This window comes from Rousettus aegyptiacus, unplaced genomic scaffold, assembly GCF_014176215.1.
Source record: "Rousettus aegyptiacus isolate mRouAeg1 unplaced genomic scaffold, mRouAeg1.p scaffold_m13_p_10, whole genome shotgun sequence".
NCBI lineage: Eukaryota > Metazoa > Chordata > Mammalia > Chiroptera > Pteropodidae > Rousettus > Rousettus aegyptiacus.
Window position 1 is genome coordinate 65,126,925 of NW_023416285.1, and position 19,922 is coordinate 65,146,846.

The 19,922-nt window shown below is 32.6% G+C and overlaps 1 protein-coding gene across 16 annotated transcripts in view; it reads right to left on the reverse strand.

Annotated features, from left to right (window-relative positions):
* Positions 1 to 19,922, reverse strand: part of FIP1L1 (factor interacting with PAPOLA and CPSF1) — a 72,009-nt gene that overhangs the window by 41,700 nt on the left and 10,387 nt on the right. For 3 of the 16 annotated variants that reach the window (XM_036227938.1, XM_016119605.2, XM_036227941.1), the window contains exons 5-9: positions 19,018 to 19,082; positions 18,365 to 18,472; positions 17,841 to 17,971; positions 17,479 to 17,547; positions 9,672 to 9,781 (exon numbers count right to left, since the gene is read on the reverse strand). In XM_036227938.1, coding sequence (XP_036083831.1) covers positions 9,672 to 9,781; positions 17,479 to 17,547; positions 17,841 to 17,971; positions 18,365 to 18,472; positions 19,018 to 19,082 — 483 coding nt within the window. Of the gene's footprint in view, positions 1 to 3,144; positions 3,253 to 9,671; positions 9,782 to 17,478; positions 17,548 to 17,840; positions 17,972 to 18,364; positions 18,473 to 19,017; positions 19,083 to 19,922 lie in introns of all 16 variants that reach the window. The other 13 variants (XM_016119600.2, XM_016119604.2, XM_016119603.2 and 10 more) reach the window with 7 other exon arrangements.

The window sequence follows — 19,922 nt, forward strand, 5'->3', positions numbered from 1 at the left end:
TACAGCAACACAGTGCTCAAATGCCATGAAGATACAGTTGCATCTTTTCAGTATAGTATATTATCATCAAGATATAAGAGGAAGCAGTGCAAGATCAAATGAGGTCTATCTTAGACTTAATGTTCATTTAACATCTGGTTTTATTAATTTTATGCTTGTCTTTTGTAAGAAATGCAAACAGGTTTAAATATTTTAATGGTTCTACACTGAAAAGCAATTTTTACTATTCCTCTTTCAAGAGTTTGAATCAGTTAAAAAGCATTCTGATGTTGAAAAACAAGCTTAATAAAACAACCTAGAATCTGCACCTAATTACCTAAGTGGAACTAAATTTGATATTATAAAATGGAAACAGAAATAAACTGGACATTAGGATATGATTACAACAATCATCCACATTGCCAATTTCAATTTTCTATGTTCACTAAAACTGCCTTCATTCTCCTAATTGGCTTTACGAGAGTTATAAATATGAATTTATAAGACATGAATAAAATGCCATTGTTTATATAGTTCACTTGAAGAGTACTATTAAACAAACAGAAAATAGGAATAGAAAAATACCATATTATATAAATTAAGAGGAACAAGCATGAGTTAAGTCGCAGTCTTCAAATACAGTACTTATAAAAAGGATCTCAACCATTGTTTAGCTGCTCTTTACAAAGAGACTTAAGCAATGATTTTTAAAAAACTTCACATTTCTTAGTTACATTAATTACCAGAGCTGGAATCTCATTTTCTATCTTATACTAAGTGTATGTGTATACAGGCACCATTTAAAAAAAGAAAAGTAGCTTTTATCTAAAGGTTTTTCTTTTTGAATTTTCAAAAACATAAAACATATACTAAAAATGGTATCAAATTTCCTACTACCTACATTCCCTGAAACTAATCCCAAAATTAGGACCAGTTTTCTGTGTTTCCAAAGTATCCTTTTTTTCTGGGAGGAGAGGGGGGTTATATAGTTTAACATGCACTAAATGTATCAATCACTTTCAGATATGAGAACTAATTTCCCCTAAAAATTAGCTATCTTATTTCAAGAAATAAACTATTGTATCAAAAGCAACTATTTTAAGTAAAACATTCTAAGTCAAATGTCTGATATGAAAGGAATGTCAGATGTTAAAATGTTAGCAAAAAATTATAAAATCTAATGTTACATTACAAGTAACTGACTTTTAAGTATTTCTATGTTTTTGCTTTTGAAGGTCAACTTGCCTAACTGCAGGTATTAAGGCAGAAAATGTGTGACATTAGCCTCGATTTTCCTCTTAATTAGCCATGAATTTGGGCAAATTCCTTAATTTCTCTGATCTCATTTTCCATGTAAACCAGGGACTATCCGGATAATAAGAATTTCAGGATTAAAAGGGCCTTCTAGATAACAGTCTAGCCCTGTCATTTTACAAATGTGGAAAAGGAGGCCTAGAGATATTAGGGAACTAGCCTAAATTCACACAAATGCAAAATCGAACCTAATATCCAAATCCAGTACTTATGCCATGAAAAGCTGTTTGAGAAAATACTTACTCTTTATATAGAAAGACTGCTACTGATTCATTACCAATAGTGGCATGATGAAAATGAAAGCTCTTACTGCCTGGCCTTTTTGGGATCAGTAAATAGGCTGTCCATGTTACTGAACAGATTAAATATAATTCCAGTGTTCCTCTAAGCACTATTTGCTTTAATAACTAAGTTAATTATCACAGAAATTATATTATTAGCACTGTTATTAAACTTTTGGGTTCCACTGAAATATTAAAAGTGAAAAGATGCATAGAATCCGCATTAATCAGATCTAACTTTTCTTGAAATTTTTATTGGTTCTTCAAGGAGAATTTTAGTTTTAAATACTAAGCTCAATCAATATTGCATCATACATATAAAGCCAATGAGAATTTTAAAATAGTAAAGCAAATTTTCATTCTATAACCCATTAAAGAAATATATGCAACTCATACTATTTTAAGGATATAAGTATATTTCTATCTGCATCAAATACTATAGGTTCAGTAAACTTTAAAAAGTGACTAGACTTTTGATTTTGAGACAAATACCCACTTTTGAGAAAAACTAAGTTTACTCTCTAACAAGAAATTCTATCAAAGCAAACTGACTAGAATTTCTTATTAGTCATGAAGAATATATAATAAACACCTCAAAGAAAAGAAAACCTAAGAAAATAAAATCTTGATGTTTCCTCCCTCTGCTTTTCTTTTAGGTGTTATGATCAAAGATATCTGATCCTAAGTTATATAAAGTTTGTAAATGAAAACAATTAAAAGCATATAAAATCAAACTGCCCAGGAACAAAGCTTAAAATTCTGTAACAACATCAAATAAATACTCCCCCTCCCCATATAACATAACTGTTAAAAACTTCAAAGGGTAAGTTAGGAAGGTATCTTAGTCTATATTTCTAAGTCAAGCAAAGTATAATTGCCCAGACTGATTAGTGTTTGCACAGCACTTTCATACCCTAACATATCCACTTCTCACTATACTCTTTTAGGGCAGAAATTATTATCCCATTTTATAGACTCAGAGAGTTTATATAATACACATCCAAGCCTGCATGTTTTATAAGTGTAAGATTTAGAACACGAGCTGAAATTTTATGAAGGGTGGATAAGTAAAAGCATAGCAACCATAAAGGAAATAGTACTTCTTAGGATAGCTGATAGACCCACCCACTTAATGGAATGGCAGGTGTGTGCACTGTAGTTGGGATATAAAGACTGGAAAGATTCAGTGGAGTCTAATTTTATGGGTCCTAAATATAGACTCACAATTTTCTTCAATGAATAGTGAAAAGCACCTAGAAATTTTTGAATAGGGTATGTTATGAGAAAGAAGAATTAAACCTGCAGCAAGGGAGAGAAAAACATTTATTGAACACCCATTAGCAAGGTTCCATGCAATTTATATTATAAAAGGCTGGAGATGAGAGGCACAACATGAGGCCTGATTTATAAAGTAACTTTAAAAAAGCTCGACTCTATACTAAAAAAAATCATAATTTAGGGGGTAAAAATATGACACAGTCTAATCAGAATTTATTATCTTACTAATAAGACAAAACAACACTGATGATCTAAACATCAGGGAGTATTCAATGTTTAAAAATAGCCTTACCTTAGATCAGGTGATTCGGCCCTCCCATATCGATCCTGCCACTTCCCAACGCTTGAATTGGCTTTTCTGGAGGCAGTACTTGTCTGAGACTGAGAAGAGGTGCTGTTTCTGGTGAGATAAATTTTCTATGTTTTTTCTTATATATTGTCTCTGACCCCCCTTGTTCTGTTTTTCTTCCTTGACATGCTTTTTCTAAAATCTTTCAGCATGTTCCTATAGTATCATCCTCAAGTTACATAAAATATTTGCTGTGGTACTAAGACTGCTAGTAGTATTTAAATATAAATGTGTTATCGACATTTTATTAACTCTAAAATATTTTAAGATTATTTTTAAATATAGACCGTATGATGTCAAAATGCAGAAATGAGAAAAGAGCCAAGGGCTTACTTCAGGTTATAATATATTATCAAGAAATAAATATCTATGCCTTTATAAATCATTAACATTAATTTCTGCAGTTTCACAAAACCGAACTTGAAATTTTGCTTTCTTTCTTTATATTCTTTAATAATTGGTGTAAGTCCTGTTAGGGTAACCAGTTAACAGGAACACTCTCATGTGCTTCATAAAAACCTACACTAAATATATATTTCATAAAAATTGCATTTAAAAATAATTTAACTCTTTCCGAATAAAATTCTAAAAAAAATTTAATTTGATCCCTGGTGACATGCTCCATGAAAAGTTCAGCTATTTACACTCTGACCAATCCTTTAAGGAACTAATAAGACACTCTTTTAAAAAAGGTAAGAAAAAAAATATATGTATCTGCTTATTTATGTAAAAAGAAACAAAGGAAGAATAAACCAGAAACTAGATGAAATGAAACTGGTTACTGACAGGAGTGAAGGAAACAGGAGGAGTGACAAATCTGACTATCCTTTTGGATAGCCTAGCTTTTGCGATGACATTAATTGTTCTATATATGCTAAAAAATAAGACAATAAGCATTAAGAAAAGAAATGCTAATATTGAATATAAACAGATGCAATGAATCAAATTACAATTAAATGATTAATATGATCACTCTGAAGGAAACTCAAACACAGTATTTTGGCTATAAAACTCATTCTCAAAAAAAAGGAAAAGAACTGCAAAGATATCTTCAACTCTAATAGGTTTTCTTTAATGGTAGATGTATTAAGTTCAAATCTATTTTAAGATGAAGCAAATTAGTATGTATACTGAAGGTGCTGAAAACTAGGTTATTACTGTGGGAAAACGGAGATGCAATATGGAATAGGAAATAAAAGAAACAGGATGACCGCATGATTAAATTTTATAAATAGAATATACACATGGCAATTTCATATTGAAATTGCTTTTTTCCTAGCTCTGGGTACTAAAAAGACCTAGAAATAGTTCACTCCCCAATAGCAATGAGCATAACTAGTACTAGGATCTTGGTTTCTAATTACTGTTTCCCACTAAAAGGCATTAGGTGCCTTCAGGAAATGGCTGCTTTCAGGAAAGTATAAGATAAGCCTGGAACATCTAGTCATGCCAATAAGAAATCCAAAAAAAAAAAAAAAAAAAAAAAAACCATGATGGGGACATATCAAAAGATCACAGGAGCCAGTTTGAAGAAGATCTCATGGACCAAATTTGAGCATGAATATGAACTGCAGTATATATTAATCATATGTAATTTATATACAGTATTTACAGATAAGCCATACTTATAAGCCACACACAGATACACAGACTCTCTCTCTGATTCTCTCTGATACGCGCGCGCGCACACACACATAAAGAATCAATGAGTCTAATTGATAATAAGTGGGGAAGATGGGAATGTTCATTTTTAAAGTAGAATGCCAACTAATAAATGTAAGAGAAATAACGGTTAGATAATCACTATTTTGCAGCCATTACAGTAATAAATGATTAAAGCAAAAGTCATCAATGGATACTAAAAATTCTTGGAAAGTTCATAGAGAAACAGGATATTTATGTAGTCTCCCCTCAGAATGCTAATTAAATATAAAGGGGTAAAACTGTAACTTTGTAGTGCAGAAACCCAAAGGAAGCCATCACAAATAACTGACTGAAGTTATCATCACTCATAATGAGACAAAGTGACATCATGTACCTCCAGGCTGATGCACTGAAAAGGACACAACATCACTTATATAGTATTCCTGTCCAAAAAGCAAAATCTGGATCTAGTAACAAGGAAATATCGACTAAACGACTGAACCGTACTTTTCAAAATTCAATGTCAACAAATACAAAGAATGTGTGAGCTGTCCTAGATAAAAAAAGAAGGAAAAAGTTCATTGTCATGAATGATCCTGGACTGAATCCTAAATCAAAAAGGAAAGAAAAGAAATTCAATAAAAGACATTACTGAAATAACTGACAAGATGTATGACTTGTATTATTAAAATCCTGATCCATTATTAGATTCTTTGAGGATGATCATTGTGTCCTATGACTATGTAACACAATACTCTAAGAATACTCTCATTCTTAGGAAACATATGCTGAAGTATTCAGGGGTAAAGGGGCATGATGTCTACAATTAACATTCAAATAGTTCAGAAAGAAAAATATTTTTGAGAAATTTAATGTAAATATGACAAAATGTTAATAACTGGTGAATCTAGGTGAACAGTATATATAGATGTTCTTTATACTTTTCTTGAAACTCTGTAAGTTTTCATTTTTAACAAAACAAAAAATTGAAAATACAATTGCAGGGGATACAAAAGGGGCTTCTGGGAGTAATAGTAATACTCTGTTTATTGAGCTATGTGCTAATTACATGGGTGTATTCAGCTTGTGAAAATTTATCAAGCTGTACATTCATGACATGATACAGAAACTTTTAAAGATTAAGCAAAACATTCTGATATATTAAATATTAACATTTTATCCAAGTATGCCAATTTGCTGGGCAGTACAAAAAATTAGAAACCCAATATTTCTGACAATATACAAAAAAAGTTCTGTGCAAAAATACCAACAGCCAATAACATTAATAAGGCAATCTAAGATTTTAAACAATGGAAATACAGTGGTTAGGTTAGCAGTACCACTAAGTATCTGCTGTGCAGCCTCTATTATGTCTTAAATGACATTCTTGTCTCCTGTCTTCTCCCTAAAGTCAATAAAATTTTACTTTCAAAGATGTCTGATGTCCATAAAAATAAACAGGAAAAACCCAAACATTACAGAAATACTTCATAACCACCAAAAAGTATTCTTTTGATCAAGTGAAGATGAACTGAAGAAATAAACTTTTCTAATGAAAAATGGACACTATTATTTATCTCCAAAAGGGAAAATACTAACATGCTGGTTAGGTTTCTATTGGTTGTGGTGGTAATTATCCTTTTATTATTATTATTTTTTATAGTAACAGTGATGGAAATGCTAATTTTTCTGTGATTTCTTTACTTTCTTTTTACTGTCCCTTACCTACCATTGTCTTTCCTTTATCAGTCTCTCCTTAGACCTGTGGTCCATTATTACAACCACTCCCTCAAGTATACTCTCACCTTCCTTGCCCCTCTATACGCCTTTATTATATTTTTCTGGTAAAACCTCAATCCCTGTGAAATCCAACTCGAGCTCTCTTCATAAACACATGAATACCTGACAAGGGCACACCCAAGAAAAGCGATTTATTCCAAATCCACGGCCATTTCCCTCAAGAAAAGCGGGAAATGTAGTCTCTCTCTGGTCATCAATTTTTTACTTATCTAACTCATTTCCATCAGCACATAAAATGTAATAATCTCTCCCTCCAGGTATTGCCTGTCAATCCTATTCCTTTTACCTAGTCTATTCACCTCCAAATGATTATTTCAGACCTTCTCCTCTTTTCTTAAATATTCAATATTCCTTCCACTATCTCCACTCTAACTAGATAAGTCTGTATCCTATGCTGCTGGGAAAAATTGAAGCAATAAGAAGAGAATTTTCAGTTGTTCCCATCACCATTATTCACCCACCCACCTTCAACACATCCTGTGTTCCCTCCTGTTACTATGAGTGAATTGTCCATGCTCCTTAAGGCTAAACCCTCTAACTTGCATATTATATTCCATCCACTCTGCCCTTCTTAGAAACACTGCTCTAACAACTATCTCTTCTCACTTTCTGCATCACCAATTTTCCCCTCTAGTAACTTTTTCTCCTAAGTATACTAACATGCTATAACGTCTTTCATTTTGAAAAATGCATTCTCCCAACCCCACATTTTCCTTTGCACCATTCCTCTGCTCCCCTCAAAACAAAAAATCCTCAAGAAATTGTCCATATTTTCTCATTCTACTTCCTCTCTTCCCATTCTCTCTTGAATCCAAAAAGTCTAAAGATTTTTTTAATCTTTGCCTTATACCACTGAAAATGATCCCTTTCAGGATCTTTGCATTTTAAAATCCAAAAGTCATTCTTTCCCAGTATTCTTCTTTTGGTCATCAGTATTATTTGATGGCTAATTACTCTTCCTACTTTGAAATGCATTCTTTTTAAGATATACAATGGGTTTTCTTTCAACGTCACTAGTCATTCTTCTCTACTGGTTTATCCTTATTTTTATGACCTGTAAGGAGTACCCCACAGGTCTTCTTACCACTTCTCTATCAATACTCACCTCTCTTACAATCTAATTCAGTTTTATTTCATACTATTTAAACACTGATTACTCCCAAATTTATAACACCGGCCCATACCTTTCATCTCTACTTCAGATCCATATATCCACTTCCTACGCAAATTATCCACTTGCATGTCTAATAGGCATCTCAATTTTATTACATCCTCAACTGAATTCTTGGTCTTCTCACTGAAACACTCGTATAGTTTTTTCCATCTCAGATATAAGAAATGTACAAGATGATTTACACCTTTTAAAACATCCAGTATCTGACACTTCTCGCCATCTGCACCATTACCACCTTGATCCAAGTTACTATTATCTCTTGTCTAGATAATTGTTACAACCTCCTAACTGGCCTCCCAGTTTCTGCCCTTAATACCACTGTAGTCTGATCTTAATAAAGCAGTTAAATCGAGACTTTAAAAATCTAAAGCAGATTTGTTCATTCCTGTGCTAAAAATTTAATTTTATTTCTCATAGGAAAGCCAAAGCCTTTAATAACGGCAGAACACTATATATAATCCTGCCCAAGTTAAAAAAGAAAAGGGGGGGGGCGGGGCGAGGTTCAGAAAACTGCTATTAATTTTTAAATAGTTTAATTACAATACCAAATATCCACAATACCAAATATCCACAGAGTACTTGTTTACCATTTATGTACCAATGTATGAAAATACTTTACATAAATTAATCCATTTAAGATACATAACTATCCTTTGAGGTATGTATTATTATGTTTTACAGATCAGGAAATGAAAGAACATTAAGGGATTTGACCAAGGACACACAGCTGGCATCAGAGTCAGACTCTGAAGTCCAGCTCTAAAATCCAAGCTCTTAACATTACACTAGAACACCATAAACTAAATGAATGAAAGCTGACCTCTTTTAAATATGAACAAAACCAAAAGAATACTATATATTAAAATGATCAATATTCCTCAGCTATCACAGCTTCTTAGCCAAACATTTTATGAAACTGCATTTAGTTTAAATGTCCATGACTAACAATTGTCAAGATGAAGAGATAGTCAAAATCTAATGGCTTTGTAACATTTAATTTTGGCTGAATGCTGTAAGAATCTTCATTTTAAGGCTAAACTACATGTTCCCACATGTAGTCTCTTCCTGCATTTGTATTTTATGAAATATAATCTCTTATAGCAAGTCAAAATTGCATAATAACACATAAGAAAACTGCAGAAAATAAGTATAACTATAACTAACACAAAAATAAATGATCTGGCTAAGAACTAGTAATAGTTGGGTTACTGATCAGGTTCAGAGAAATAACTGATTCAAATCAACTTTATTAACCCAAAATTAAACTGCTGACAGTAAAATTCTTCAATCTTTATCTATTACCATTTTCCTGGTAACAGCAAACCATTTGTCATGTTTAAGTAAAAAGGACATTTGCCAGCATACTTGTCTCCAAAACTGGTGGGTGCCCTGTGGAACTCAAAGTTAGAACAAACTAAACCAAAGAAAGAAAAGAAAATGATTGGAATATGAAAGATTTCCCAGGCTGAAATTTCTACAATCTCTTTTACTAAAATCAGTAAAATATATTTAGGCCAATAGACCTACATTTAATCAAGTCCAATAATTCTTTACATAAGAATAAGCACAGAGAATAACAAGGCCATTTTGTCACCACCTCTCCTGAATGTAGGACTTTTTTCTCTATATACGCATGTAATTATACACCATGCTTCATTTCTGCTTACCTAGATATTTTTAGATAGCACAGCACCCAGACAAGTTTTTCACAAAGAATTCATTTTGTACTAAAACAAAGTAGAATGTTCCAGTAATTTGGTAGTACATTCAGAGCTTTTACACTTCATATAGCACTAAGACATGGTGAAGATCCCAATGCCCTCAATAAATTGAGTACAATTATCTAACTAACCTGCTTGGTGGGAGTCCAGCCTTGAACAAAGAAGGAGGAGAAGTAAACTCAGCTTTTGTAGATGGAAGCACTGTTTCCTTCTCTGAATTTCCAGTTCTTCCCTGCTGTACCTTAAAAAAAAGGGTTATTAGCTTGTTTAATTAAACAGAACACACAAACATAATACACTGAAGATGTTAAAATAAATTTATAACATTTGATTTGAAAGTAAATATGAAGAATGTTTAATTGCTGAATATTTAATAAAATTCAACTATTTTAGAATAAATAGCATTAGGTAAAAGATACCAAAGGTGGATTATGGGATCAAAGTATTCTCAACTATTAAAAAATTCACATAAATGTCATTTAAAAGTCAAATAAACTATAACTCTTTAGGACTTTCATAAAGCGCTCAGAGCACCACACATAAGTCCAAAATACCTGGTTTGGCTTCATGTTGCAGAGTTCAGAAAAGGCACTGAAGATATTTCCCCATCTATGTTCACTACCTTTACCTAAGAAAACCACCAGTGTCCATTTTTGCCATTCTGATTATTTTCTAATCACGCTGTGATTTGAAGTAACACAAATATTAACATCGGCTCTTGCCCTTCCATACCATGTTTTCCCACCATCAACATCAGCACCATCCTGCCAGATGTGTACACCAGCAAGCTTAAAGTTAGTCATCTGTCTCCTTAATATCTCTTCTCCCTCTTTATATTCACATTCAAACCAATTACCTACTTACTCTATAATATCCCAAATTTGTTCATCCTTTCTGCTCCTATTAGATCATTCGAATATGGTCTAGTCATACTCTTTTGTACTGGTGAAATATCTTCTTTACGTGCTTTTGCTTTTATACTTACCTTTCTATCTTAAAGTCACCATTAATTTAATAAATTCAAGTTGCCCTAGACTTGAATAACATCACACCATATTTTATGCCATATTTAAATTCTACTGCTCCGTTCACACTACATTCAGCATCAACTTCCTTCCCTATGAATCAAAGGCCAAGAGAATCTCAGATAACTTGACTCATATATATTTCAAACCACTGATTCAATTCCAGAAGCTCAAATAATTATTACGTGATTAAAAGAAACCCTTATATATTTGAGCCATTATAGTCATCTCTTAATACTGCCAAACCCAATCCCTAATTGGTGCCTCCATATAATTAGGGTTTAACATTGACATTTAATTTGAAAAAGCATTTCACTGCTAAAAGAAAAAAAAATCCATTTAAAAGGCACTGACCCTAATGAGTAATAATGAAGAGAAGCATTAAGACAATGAAGATAGAAGGAAATAGATTTGACAGACATTTGACAGGTAAAACTGACAGGGGACATAAACAGGATTCACTTATCAAACATTTAAATACCTACTATGTACCAAGAGCTGAGACTACACAGAGAAATACAACAAAATCCCAGACCATAAGAAAAGACACACAACTAGAACAATACAATAAATTTAAAAAGTATCTATGGCATAAAAGATGCTATGAGAAAAAGAAATGCATTACTCTTCCTGGGGATGTCAGAAATACTCAAGAGTTGACACTATGGCCTCAACTGTTCCCCTGAGCTCCAGTAACTTATATACAACTCTTACATCTAATAAGCATCTCAAACTTACCATGGCCAAAACAAAGCTGCTGATTTCCCACTATTCCCTAATCTGACCCTAAGTCTTTACCATACGAGTAACACAAGTGGCACCATCACCTACCAAGTTGCTCAAGAAAAAAAAAAACCTAGCAATTATCCAATATACATGAACACTAATGTCAACTTTATAGTATATACTTACTTCAACCACTTACCATTATGTGTACTCCTAAAAACCAGGTCAAATCAACTACCACATCTAAACCATTCTATTCGATTGTCCTTCTACTTTGATCTCCCCTTTCTAAAAATCCATCCTTTGTACACAGCCAAAGCAATCTTATTAAAAATTTAAATTAACACACATTAACACACATCATTCCCCTGCTCAAAAATCTTTAATAGCTTCCTAATGCAAACAGAATAAAAGCTAAACTTCTTACAAAGTCCTGCAAAGCACTCAGATCTTGTTTTCTTCTACTCTCCCCAACTTATCTCTACTATGCCCATAGTGGCCTTTTTTCTTATATATTAAGAAAAAACATATAATAATATATAAGTTCCCCCTTCATGAGGGCTTTTGCTCTCCTAACTAGATGTTCCTTCTGCTTGGAATATTCTCTCCCCAGATCTTCTTGTGGGTACTGCTTTCTAATTATTTTTCAAATGTCTCCTTGGAGTGGCCTTCTCTGACCATTCCCAAACAAACTCTCTCATATTATAATTTTGTATTTTCTTCACAGAATTTCTCATTAATATCATTATCTGAAGTTACTGTATTTATTGTTGTAAGTTTATTATCTGTTTGCTGCCACTGTAAAAGAATCTTTGAAAACATGGACGGTGTTCAGGTCAAACCTGTATCCCATCCCAAGTGCATGAAAATAGTGCCTGGCATGCATTAAGTGCTCAATATATATATTTGTTATTTGATTGACTTAAGGACTCAGCTTAAATGTCACTTCTTCAAAAGTTTTCATAAAACGCAGTTTATAACTATAATTTTTGCATGATTATCTATTTAATCCCTATCTTTCCCATTAAGTCAGATAAACTCTAAGACTACAGAGTCTATCTATGTCTGTAATACCTCCCCTCCCAAACCAACCTGAAACACTTCCTGGCACAGTCAAGGATGAATTAAAATTGGAAAGGGGGAAGGTAGGAGAGAAACAGAAAAGGAAAAAAAGAAAGAGAAGAGAATATAGATGAAAGAGAAGAAAGAGTACATTTCAAAATGTAAAAATTGCTTGTGTTTAAGTTTTCCTTTTCTCCTTAATTTTTTATAATATACCCTTTATATTAAACATTTCTCAAAATCCTCACCATTTTAGCAACCCTCGTAATCAACCTGCATTATCATTATCCACTTGTCTGTCTTCAGATGTCGTACTAAGAATTACATACTCTTCAGAACATACTGAGACTATTTTTTTTCATATACTTTAAGAAATGACTGTTAAGACACCGTGACTGATTTTTTAGAAACAAATTCACGTCCAATCTTACATATCCAAACAAAAGCTGACTGAAGTCTGTATCCTTGAGAATCTAAATATTTACCCAAATTACGCTACCACTGTACCAAAACATTTTGTGAAATTTCCTTCAGCTGCCCTTCATAACAGTATTTATAAAATTTTAATATTAGAAACAAAATAATATCTGAAAAGATATTTGATAAGTAAAAATGCCCAAATAATGGATTATACAACTCTTTGGTGTTATTTACCAAAAAAATTGTAATAACCTAGGAAAACATTTACCCCATAATGTTAAGGTGAAAAAAGGAAAAGTGGAAAATCACATAAATTATTATAATTTTGTTTTAACCCAGAAGAACAAAAAGATTGGAAAAAGCAACAAAATTTAAGACTTTGAAACAAACAGACGAAAAAATAGTAATTGACTGGGCAGACCAAAGAAACCTAAATCCTAAATCAGCAATGAGAAAGCAAAGATAACTGATTTTCATGGAAAGATCCCAGAAGATTCAGGAATTAACAACATGTGAATCAGCTAAGTATAAACACTCTAGGTGGAATACCGTACTGTCTTCCCTGAAAAAATCAGATTACCACAACAAAGAAAAAACAAAAAGTTAAAACAACCTAAAGATACTGACATCAAGGACTGTGGAAAATCCCAGCCCTACAGTAAAGTCTATAGTCAGCAAGTTCTATTCATATGCGCAGAGTTTCCAATCACCTTTTTGGTGGCCTACTCTCTCATGAGTGAATGGCTAAGAATGAATAAACATTTGAGAAAAGTCAAAGTCAGAAGCCAAAAACAACAAACTTAATATATCAACTTGAAGAAAACAGACTGCAGACTGCAGGAAGAGAATCTAACAGTAACAAACAACTTATTAATATTAACATCTTTTGAGAGAGAGAAGGGGGAATAAATACTGCATCACTGCATACATGAGCAAGAATAGGATGCTACAGTTAAATATTGAAGAAAAACCTTCTTGGCTATTAAAAAAATAACAGCAGAAATGAAATAATGAATAGAAGGGTTGAAAGGGTGAAGAAATCTCCCAGAGAATAGAAGACAAAGATATGGAATGGAACATAAGAGAGAAGACAATAAAACTAAAGGACCAGCATAAGAGGTCTAACATTTGAATAGAAATTCAGAAAACAAAAGCAGAAAAAAAGTTAAAAAGTAATAGAATATCTCAGAAGTGTTTCCAGAGTAAGAGGGTACAAATGAATGCTTGGTACAATGAATGACAACAGACCAAGACAGTTGTGAAATTTGAGAACACTGGTGATAAATACACACTTTCACATAAGGAAAAAATCATCTCTGCATGTGTGCACATGTGTGTGCACAAATGGACATAAAAATATTTTAAGAGAAGATTGTGGTCAATTTTTCTTACAGATATGTTACCTATTCATTTTCATTAGTCATTCCTCTCTTGCCCCTCACCCCAAATTATTACACAATTGTTTTTGGACCCAACTGAGTGACTTTACTTTTATATTTATGATTAAACTTCATCTCCTTCCATTTCACTAACCGCCCCCCCCCGCAAAAAAACCCAAAATCTTATTTATACTAAGGTATATAAAAGGTTTTCAGAATGTCAATATGCTGATAATCATTGAGGCACTATAACAAACACATAGAAGTTGATTTGTACAATCCTACTTGTTAGTATGTTTGAAAATTTACTCAATGAAAAGTAAAAAAAAAGTTATTTTAAAGAGGCTGTCAGGTTGCTTGTCTTTCACCTAAAGATGAAAAGAAAAAATCTTTGCAGTAGATAAGAAAAGTACTTAAATTACAATTCTTAAATCCGTTCCTTCGTCCATTCAGCAGCGTAAGTTCAGGTCCTTCTTTTTGTTCCCATAGCTTCCTATCTGGTCTTTTTTCTCCCCCTTAGACTATATAGCTGGTGCCGGGTCTTTTTCTAAAAACCAAATATGCTCATGCTATACTCCTACTCAAGAACTTTAAATGGCTTTCTATTGCCAACACAAATGTCTGTAGGCTAGTTTAAGATTAAGGTTTTTCTCATCATGGCCCATTTTCTACCATTTCCAGGTTTCTCTCATATAGCATCTCATCGGCCCCAACTCTCCTTTCACACTATTAGGTTTTGTTCATATTGCTCTCTCTGACAACAGTGTTCTATACTTTCCTCTCTCCCACTAATGAAAACGCTTCTTTCAATTATCACCTCCCATATGAATTTTTCTAAACTGTGGAATATAGGATAACCCACTTTCTCTACTGAACTCTCTACAGCACTTTTTCAATACCATCAACATTCATCACAATATATTATGGTCAGTTTATATATACATGTCATTCAGATCATAACCTCTTTAAATACAGAAACCCTTACTTTAGCATTTAATACAATGCAGTTATAACAACAAAATTGGGGAAGGTTTTTTTCTTCTTTTTCATCAATCCTAATAATTCGAATTCAAATGGGTTAAGTGGGTAAGAGCTTAGACTTTCTTTATCCGATCATACCTTACACTACGGCCCAAACGGTGTTAACTTATAAATCACACTCCTGCTCAGAAATAGGCAGTAACTCCTCCAACTCATACTCCTTGATTCTAGGCTTTCTAGAATTGAGTAACGTCCTACAAAGTCATCTCTCTTATACTCCTTTCCAAAAAGAACTGATTCAATAAGGCTAATTTCTTAAATAATCTTCTCAACTTTTGCACAATTAAAACATTAGTTTCTTTGCCTGAGCTATTTCCTCAATCTACAACACTTTTTCTTCTCCACACTCTCAAGACTGATTAAAATGGCATATACTTCTCTACTACTAAAGCTCACTTTAGACTTTAAAAACAATATAAGAACCTATATATAGCACCCATTGTAACTTCAAATACCAAAGTAATTTCTCATTTCTCCAATTTCTACAGCATTCTGTCTAAAATATGAATTTCGGCACTTAATACCTAAGAAACTTACCTCTGCATAACTGGGATAACAATTACATCTAATTTCTTTATATTCTCCAGAGTTGCAGAATACATAGTAAAATACAACTAATACTTCAAAGAATAATAATAGTCCCACAGAAATCTGAACAAGGATGTTTCTTAAATATAAAGTAAACCTTTTCTGAAATTCAAAGCAAATCAAATTGGATCCTAAAAATACCTAATGCTCCCACAAAGATTTTGAGCATCATCAATAAAATATACCCTACAGATCACAATATAAAGAAAAAATGTGAGCCACACATATTAAAATACACACTCTACTTATAACAGATGAGTAGTATTTAACCACGTTATCAAGGCAAGAAAAACCATTAGACTACACCCATCAAATCTAAGTCCTTATTTGTTCAGGATCAAATAATAAATCAAAATGGAACAATGTTACCTCCTCTCACGTAACCAAAAGAAACTTCGAAAATAATTTTTCAATAGAAAGTACATATATTTAAAAAAACTCATTCAATAATAGCTACCTTCAGTAAGAGACCAGCCCCTAGGAGTTTTTTTAGTTTTAGAAGTGTACTGCAAAAATTACAAAGTTTACAGAAGCTGGAAGTTTACAAAGCAAATTCTCATTTCTTAGAAGAAAATACAAAGCACCACTGCAAATGAACTATTTCATCATCGACTTTTCTGTCTATTCACTGCAATCATGTATAATAATATATTCAATGCCTAAATAAGTAGATTATCACCAAAAAGAACCTGATGACCATTTAAAATAGAACAGACATCATCTTGTATTTTTAAAATAATTACAGCAGAACGAGAACCAAATACTTACCTAAAGGAGGATGTAAATTAAAATTAAATTCTCTATACAAACTGTGTCCAGCAGAGCGGCCACATCTGCAGATATAGCACATGCATTGCATAAGGAGTACTTTGGTGGACAGGACTGCAGTCCCAAAATGGGCACAGAAAAGTTCCTGACCACACAAGTTACCTGAGTATACGAACCAATCTAAAAGCCACTCCCAATTTTCATTACAATGTCATTCGACACAAGAACCAAGCATAAGGTAAAGAAAGAAAAGTACATAATTGAGTTTCAAGGAGGTTGCTGTGTATTGCAGAAGTTATGAAAACATATTATTCTTTACACTGGGTTTTTGATCATAGGGAATAGAGAAGCCAAAGTCACACTTTATACCCAAGTGGTAGTACCAACCTGCAAATCCCTCACTAAACCTTCTCTTTTTAAGTATCCATTTTTAAAAAATCAATGGTTTTATCCTATTTTGTCTTTCTTAGGAACTCTCAAAGAAAACATAATTCTTGAGATACCTTAAACTACACCAATAATTTCAGTGTCACACAGATAATAAGCCATATTGCTTACCATTTTAAAAAAGAAAATTAGGAAAAATAAGTCTTTAATTCCAATAAAGATTAGAGCATGAGCTACAATGAGAGCTTGGCCTGTTGGCATGAAATTTCATATCCTACAAATAAATATATACTATGACTCAAAATCACAACATGTAGCAAGAATACTTTCACTTGGAATTTGTTAGTATAATAGGCTACAAATTCATATGTTTGCAAAAGTAGAGATAAAATAATAATCAGCAAATCTGTAAGTCACCAGGAAGCTGAAGGTTTAGAAAAAGGTAGCTATTTCCATTTTAATCTCATTCCTTGAGTAGTGGTATGGGAGCAGACTCAAGAACAAAAAATGAGAGCAACCAAGGATAATTTACTAAAATTCACCTTAAAAAGATTGAATCTGCCATCTTGGATCTCTGCACCTGGTGTAACTTCGATAGTACAGTCTTCGGCCTAAGTTAAATAACATATTCCCCATTAAGATACCACATAATTTTTAATTCATAGGCCATATAAAGATAAACTAGCTGTAGCTAGTCTGTAACTTGAAACTAAGAACATCAAAAAATTATTAATTTGAAACTCTGAAAGGGAAGGGGAAAAAACAAATATGGTAAAAAAGAATGGAATTTTTAAATTATCATATAGCGTTTAGCCACCTTTAGAGGGAAAAAACCGATTTATTTGGGAAGTAAAAACTGGGACAGTAAAAAAGTCTAGGGTATTTTGGAACATTTACTAATTACCGTAATTTTATTTGTAGTAGAGGTAACTGGTATAACTTCAAGTCCCATTCGTATCCTCTTTTGTTTTTCACAGTATGCCTTCCAGGTATCTTCATTAAACCCATAATTAAAATAATCAGAAAGATCAGCACCTAAAGACAGAATACACTTTTAGTCTACAAATATTTCAATTCTATTTTTATATAGCACATAAAATATAATTAAATATAAAATATATATTTAGAGTTCTATTAGTCTTATCCCTTCTAATTTTACCAGTTCTCCCAATTACCACCATAAAACAGAACTGTAAAAATTTTTGATGAAAATTATTTCCTTTAGAAAAGCAGTATAATAAAACAGTATGCAATCCTACTTTTGTTAGGCCACCAGAAAATTTAATAAAATAGGTCATTATTACTCTCATGTGCTTAAGACCACAAAATGACATTAAAAAATATTCTAAATTGATTCTGAAAACTACTTCTCTAATGACTGTTTATACCAAAAATATTTGAAACTACTATAACATACAATAATCTTACCAGGTTTACGCCATGGTTTATCTTCAAAAGAATCCAAATCTACCTCCAAGAGTGGAACTCCATTAATGCTTCCAGGTGCATCAAGGTCTACCCCTTTGACTTTTGTTCCTATTTTATAAAAATAACAAAATGGTGAAGGAGCTACATTAATGAGCAAGAAACCGAGAGATACTATAGACAAACATAAAACAATGACACCTTTTAATATTGCTAGCACTAAATATGGCAAAGGCTCCAAAGCAAGCATTTGAGTAATGTTTGCTATAAATAAAAGGTGATGTCAAACTATACGGTATAGCTATTAGATAAATGGATAGAGATTAGGGACTTGCTTTTTATAAGGGATTCAATAGAAAATTGCTAACTTCCATGTTTTAAATCACTTTTTTGTACAGTCTTTGAGCTAAGATAGGTTTTCACCTTTTAAAGGGTTATAAAACAAAAAAACAAAAAAACGCCACCACAACAGGAACCCTACGTGGCCTACGCAGCCTAAAATATTATCTAGCCCTTTACAGAAAGTTTGCCTATCTCTGTGATATATGGTCAAAACTAATATTTTTAATTGTCTAACATCTATTGCAATCTATTTATGATTCATTCAGCTATATGCCTTATTTTCCTATTGATGTAGCAGCAAATTAAAGTTTTACCTGTAGTTCCATAAACTCTTCCTCCTGTCTTGATGTTAAGATTTACAGGTGCTGTACCATAACTCCTAAAAACAAATAAAAATTATCCTGGGATAATTTTTAAGTAAACGAAATCAGCAACATGTTCGTTCGATGTGTACAAATTACACACCCACTAATAACTGGATAAATTGACACTGACTCACAGTTTTGAAAATGTTTTTAACTAATTTTATCAGTCTGTCACTTGCTTAATAAAGATAAAAACAAATACTTTTTAAAAATGTAACTTGTTTTCCATCTCAAAATCTACCTGCCACTAACTCAATAACCCACTGTAATACATATCACAGAAAATTTAGCTGGGAAGGGAAGGACTGTCTACATGCTTTGTCTTCATTTTCTCACTTCCTAGTTATTTTACACACACAGCAATCCTGCAAAAATGAAATTTCTCCACCTTGTTCTCAAATCCAGTGACCTCCTTTTAATCCTTCCTGCATTTGATATTGTTGATAAATCCTCTTTCAAATACCATGGAGTACATATGTTCATAAAATTCATGACATTCAAAAATAAATCTAGAGCGAAAACAGAACAGTATTTGGTGGTGGTCGGTAGTTAATGATAGAGAGAACACAAAAGAGAAGTTGCTTGAGTGCTAGTAATGTTCCATATCTTGATCTGGGTGGTGGTTACATGAATGTATACATTTAAAAAATTATTTAGTGCATCTTTTCATGTAGCATAATATACATGTGATAAAGGGGGATAAAAAAAATCTATAGAGTCATGCAGATTCAGGTTCAAATACAAGTTTTCTTAATTACTAGTTGTTAGCCAAGTCACTTAAGATCCCCCTCCCCAAGCCTTATATAAATTTTCTGTTATATAGGAGTTTACATCCAGTTCCCTACTTTTCTGTG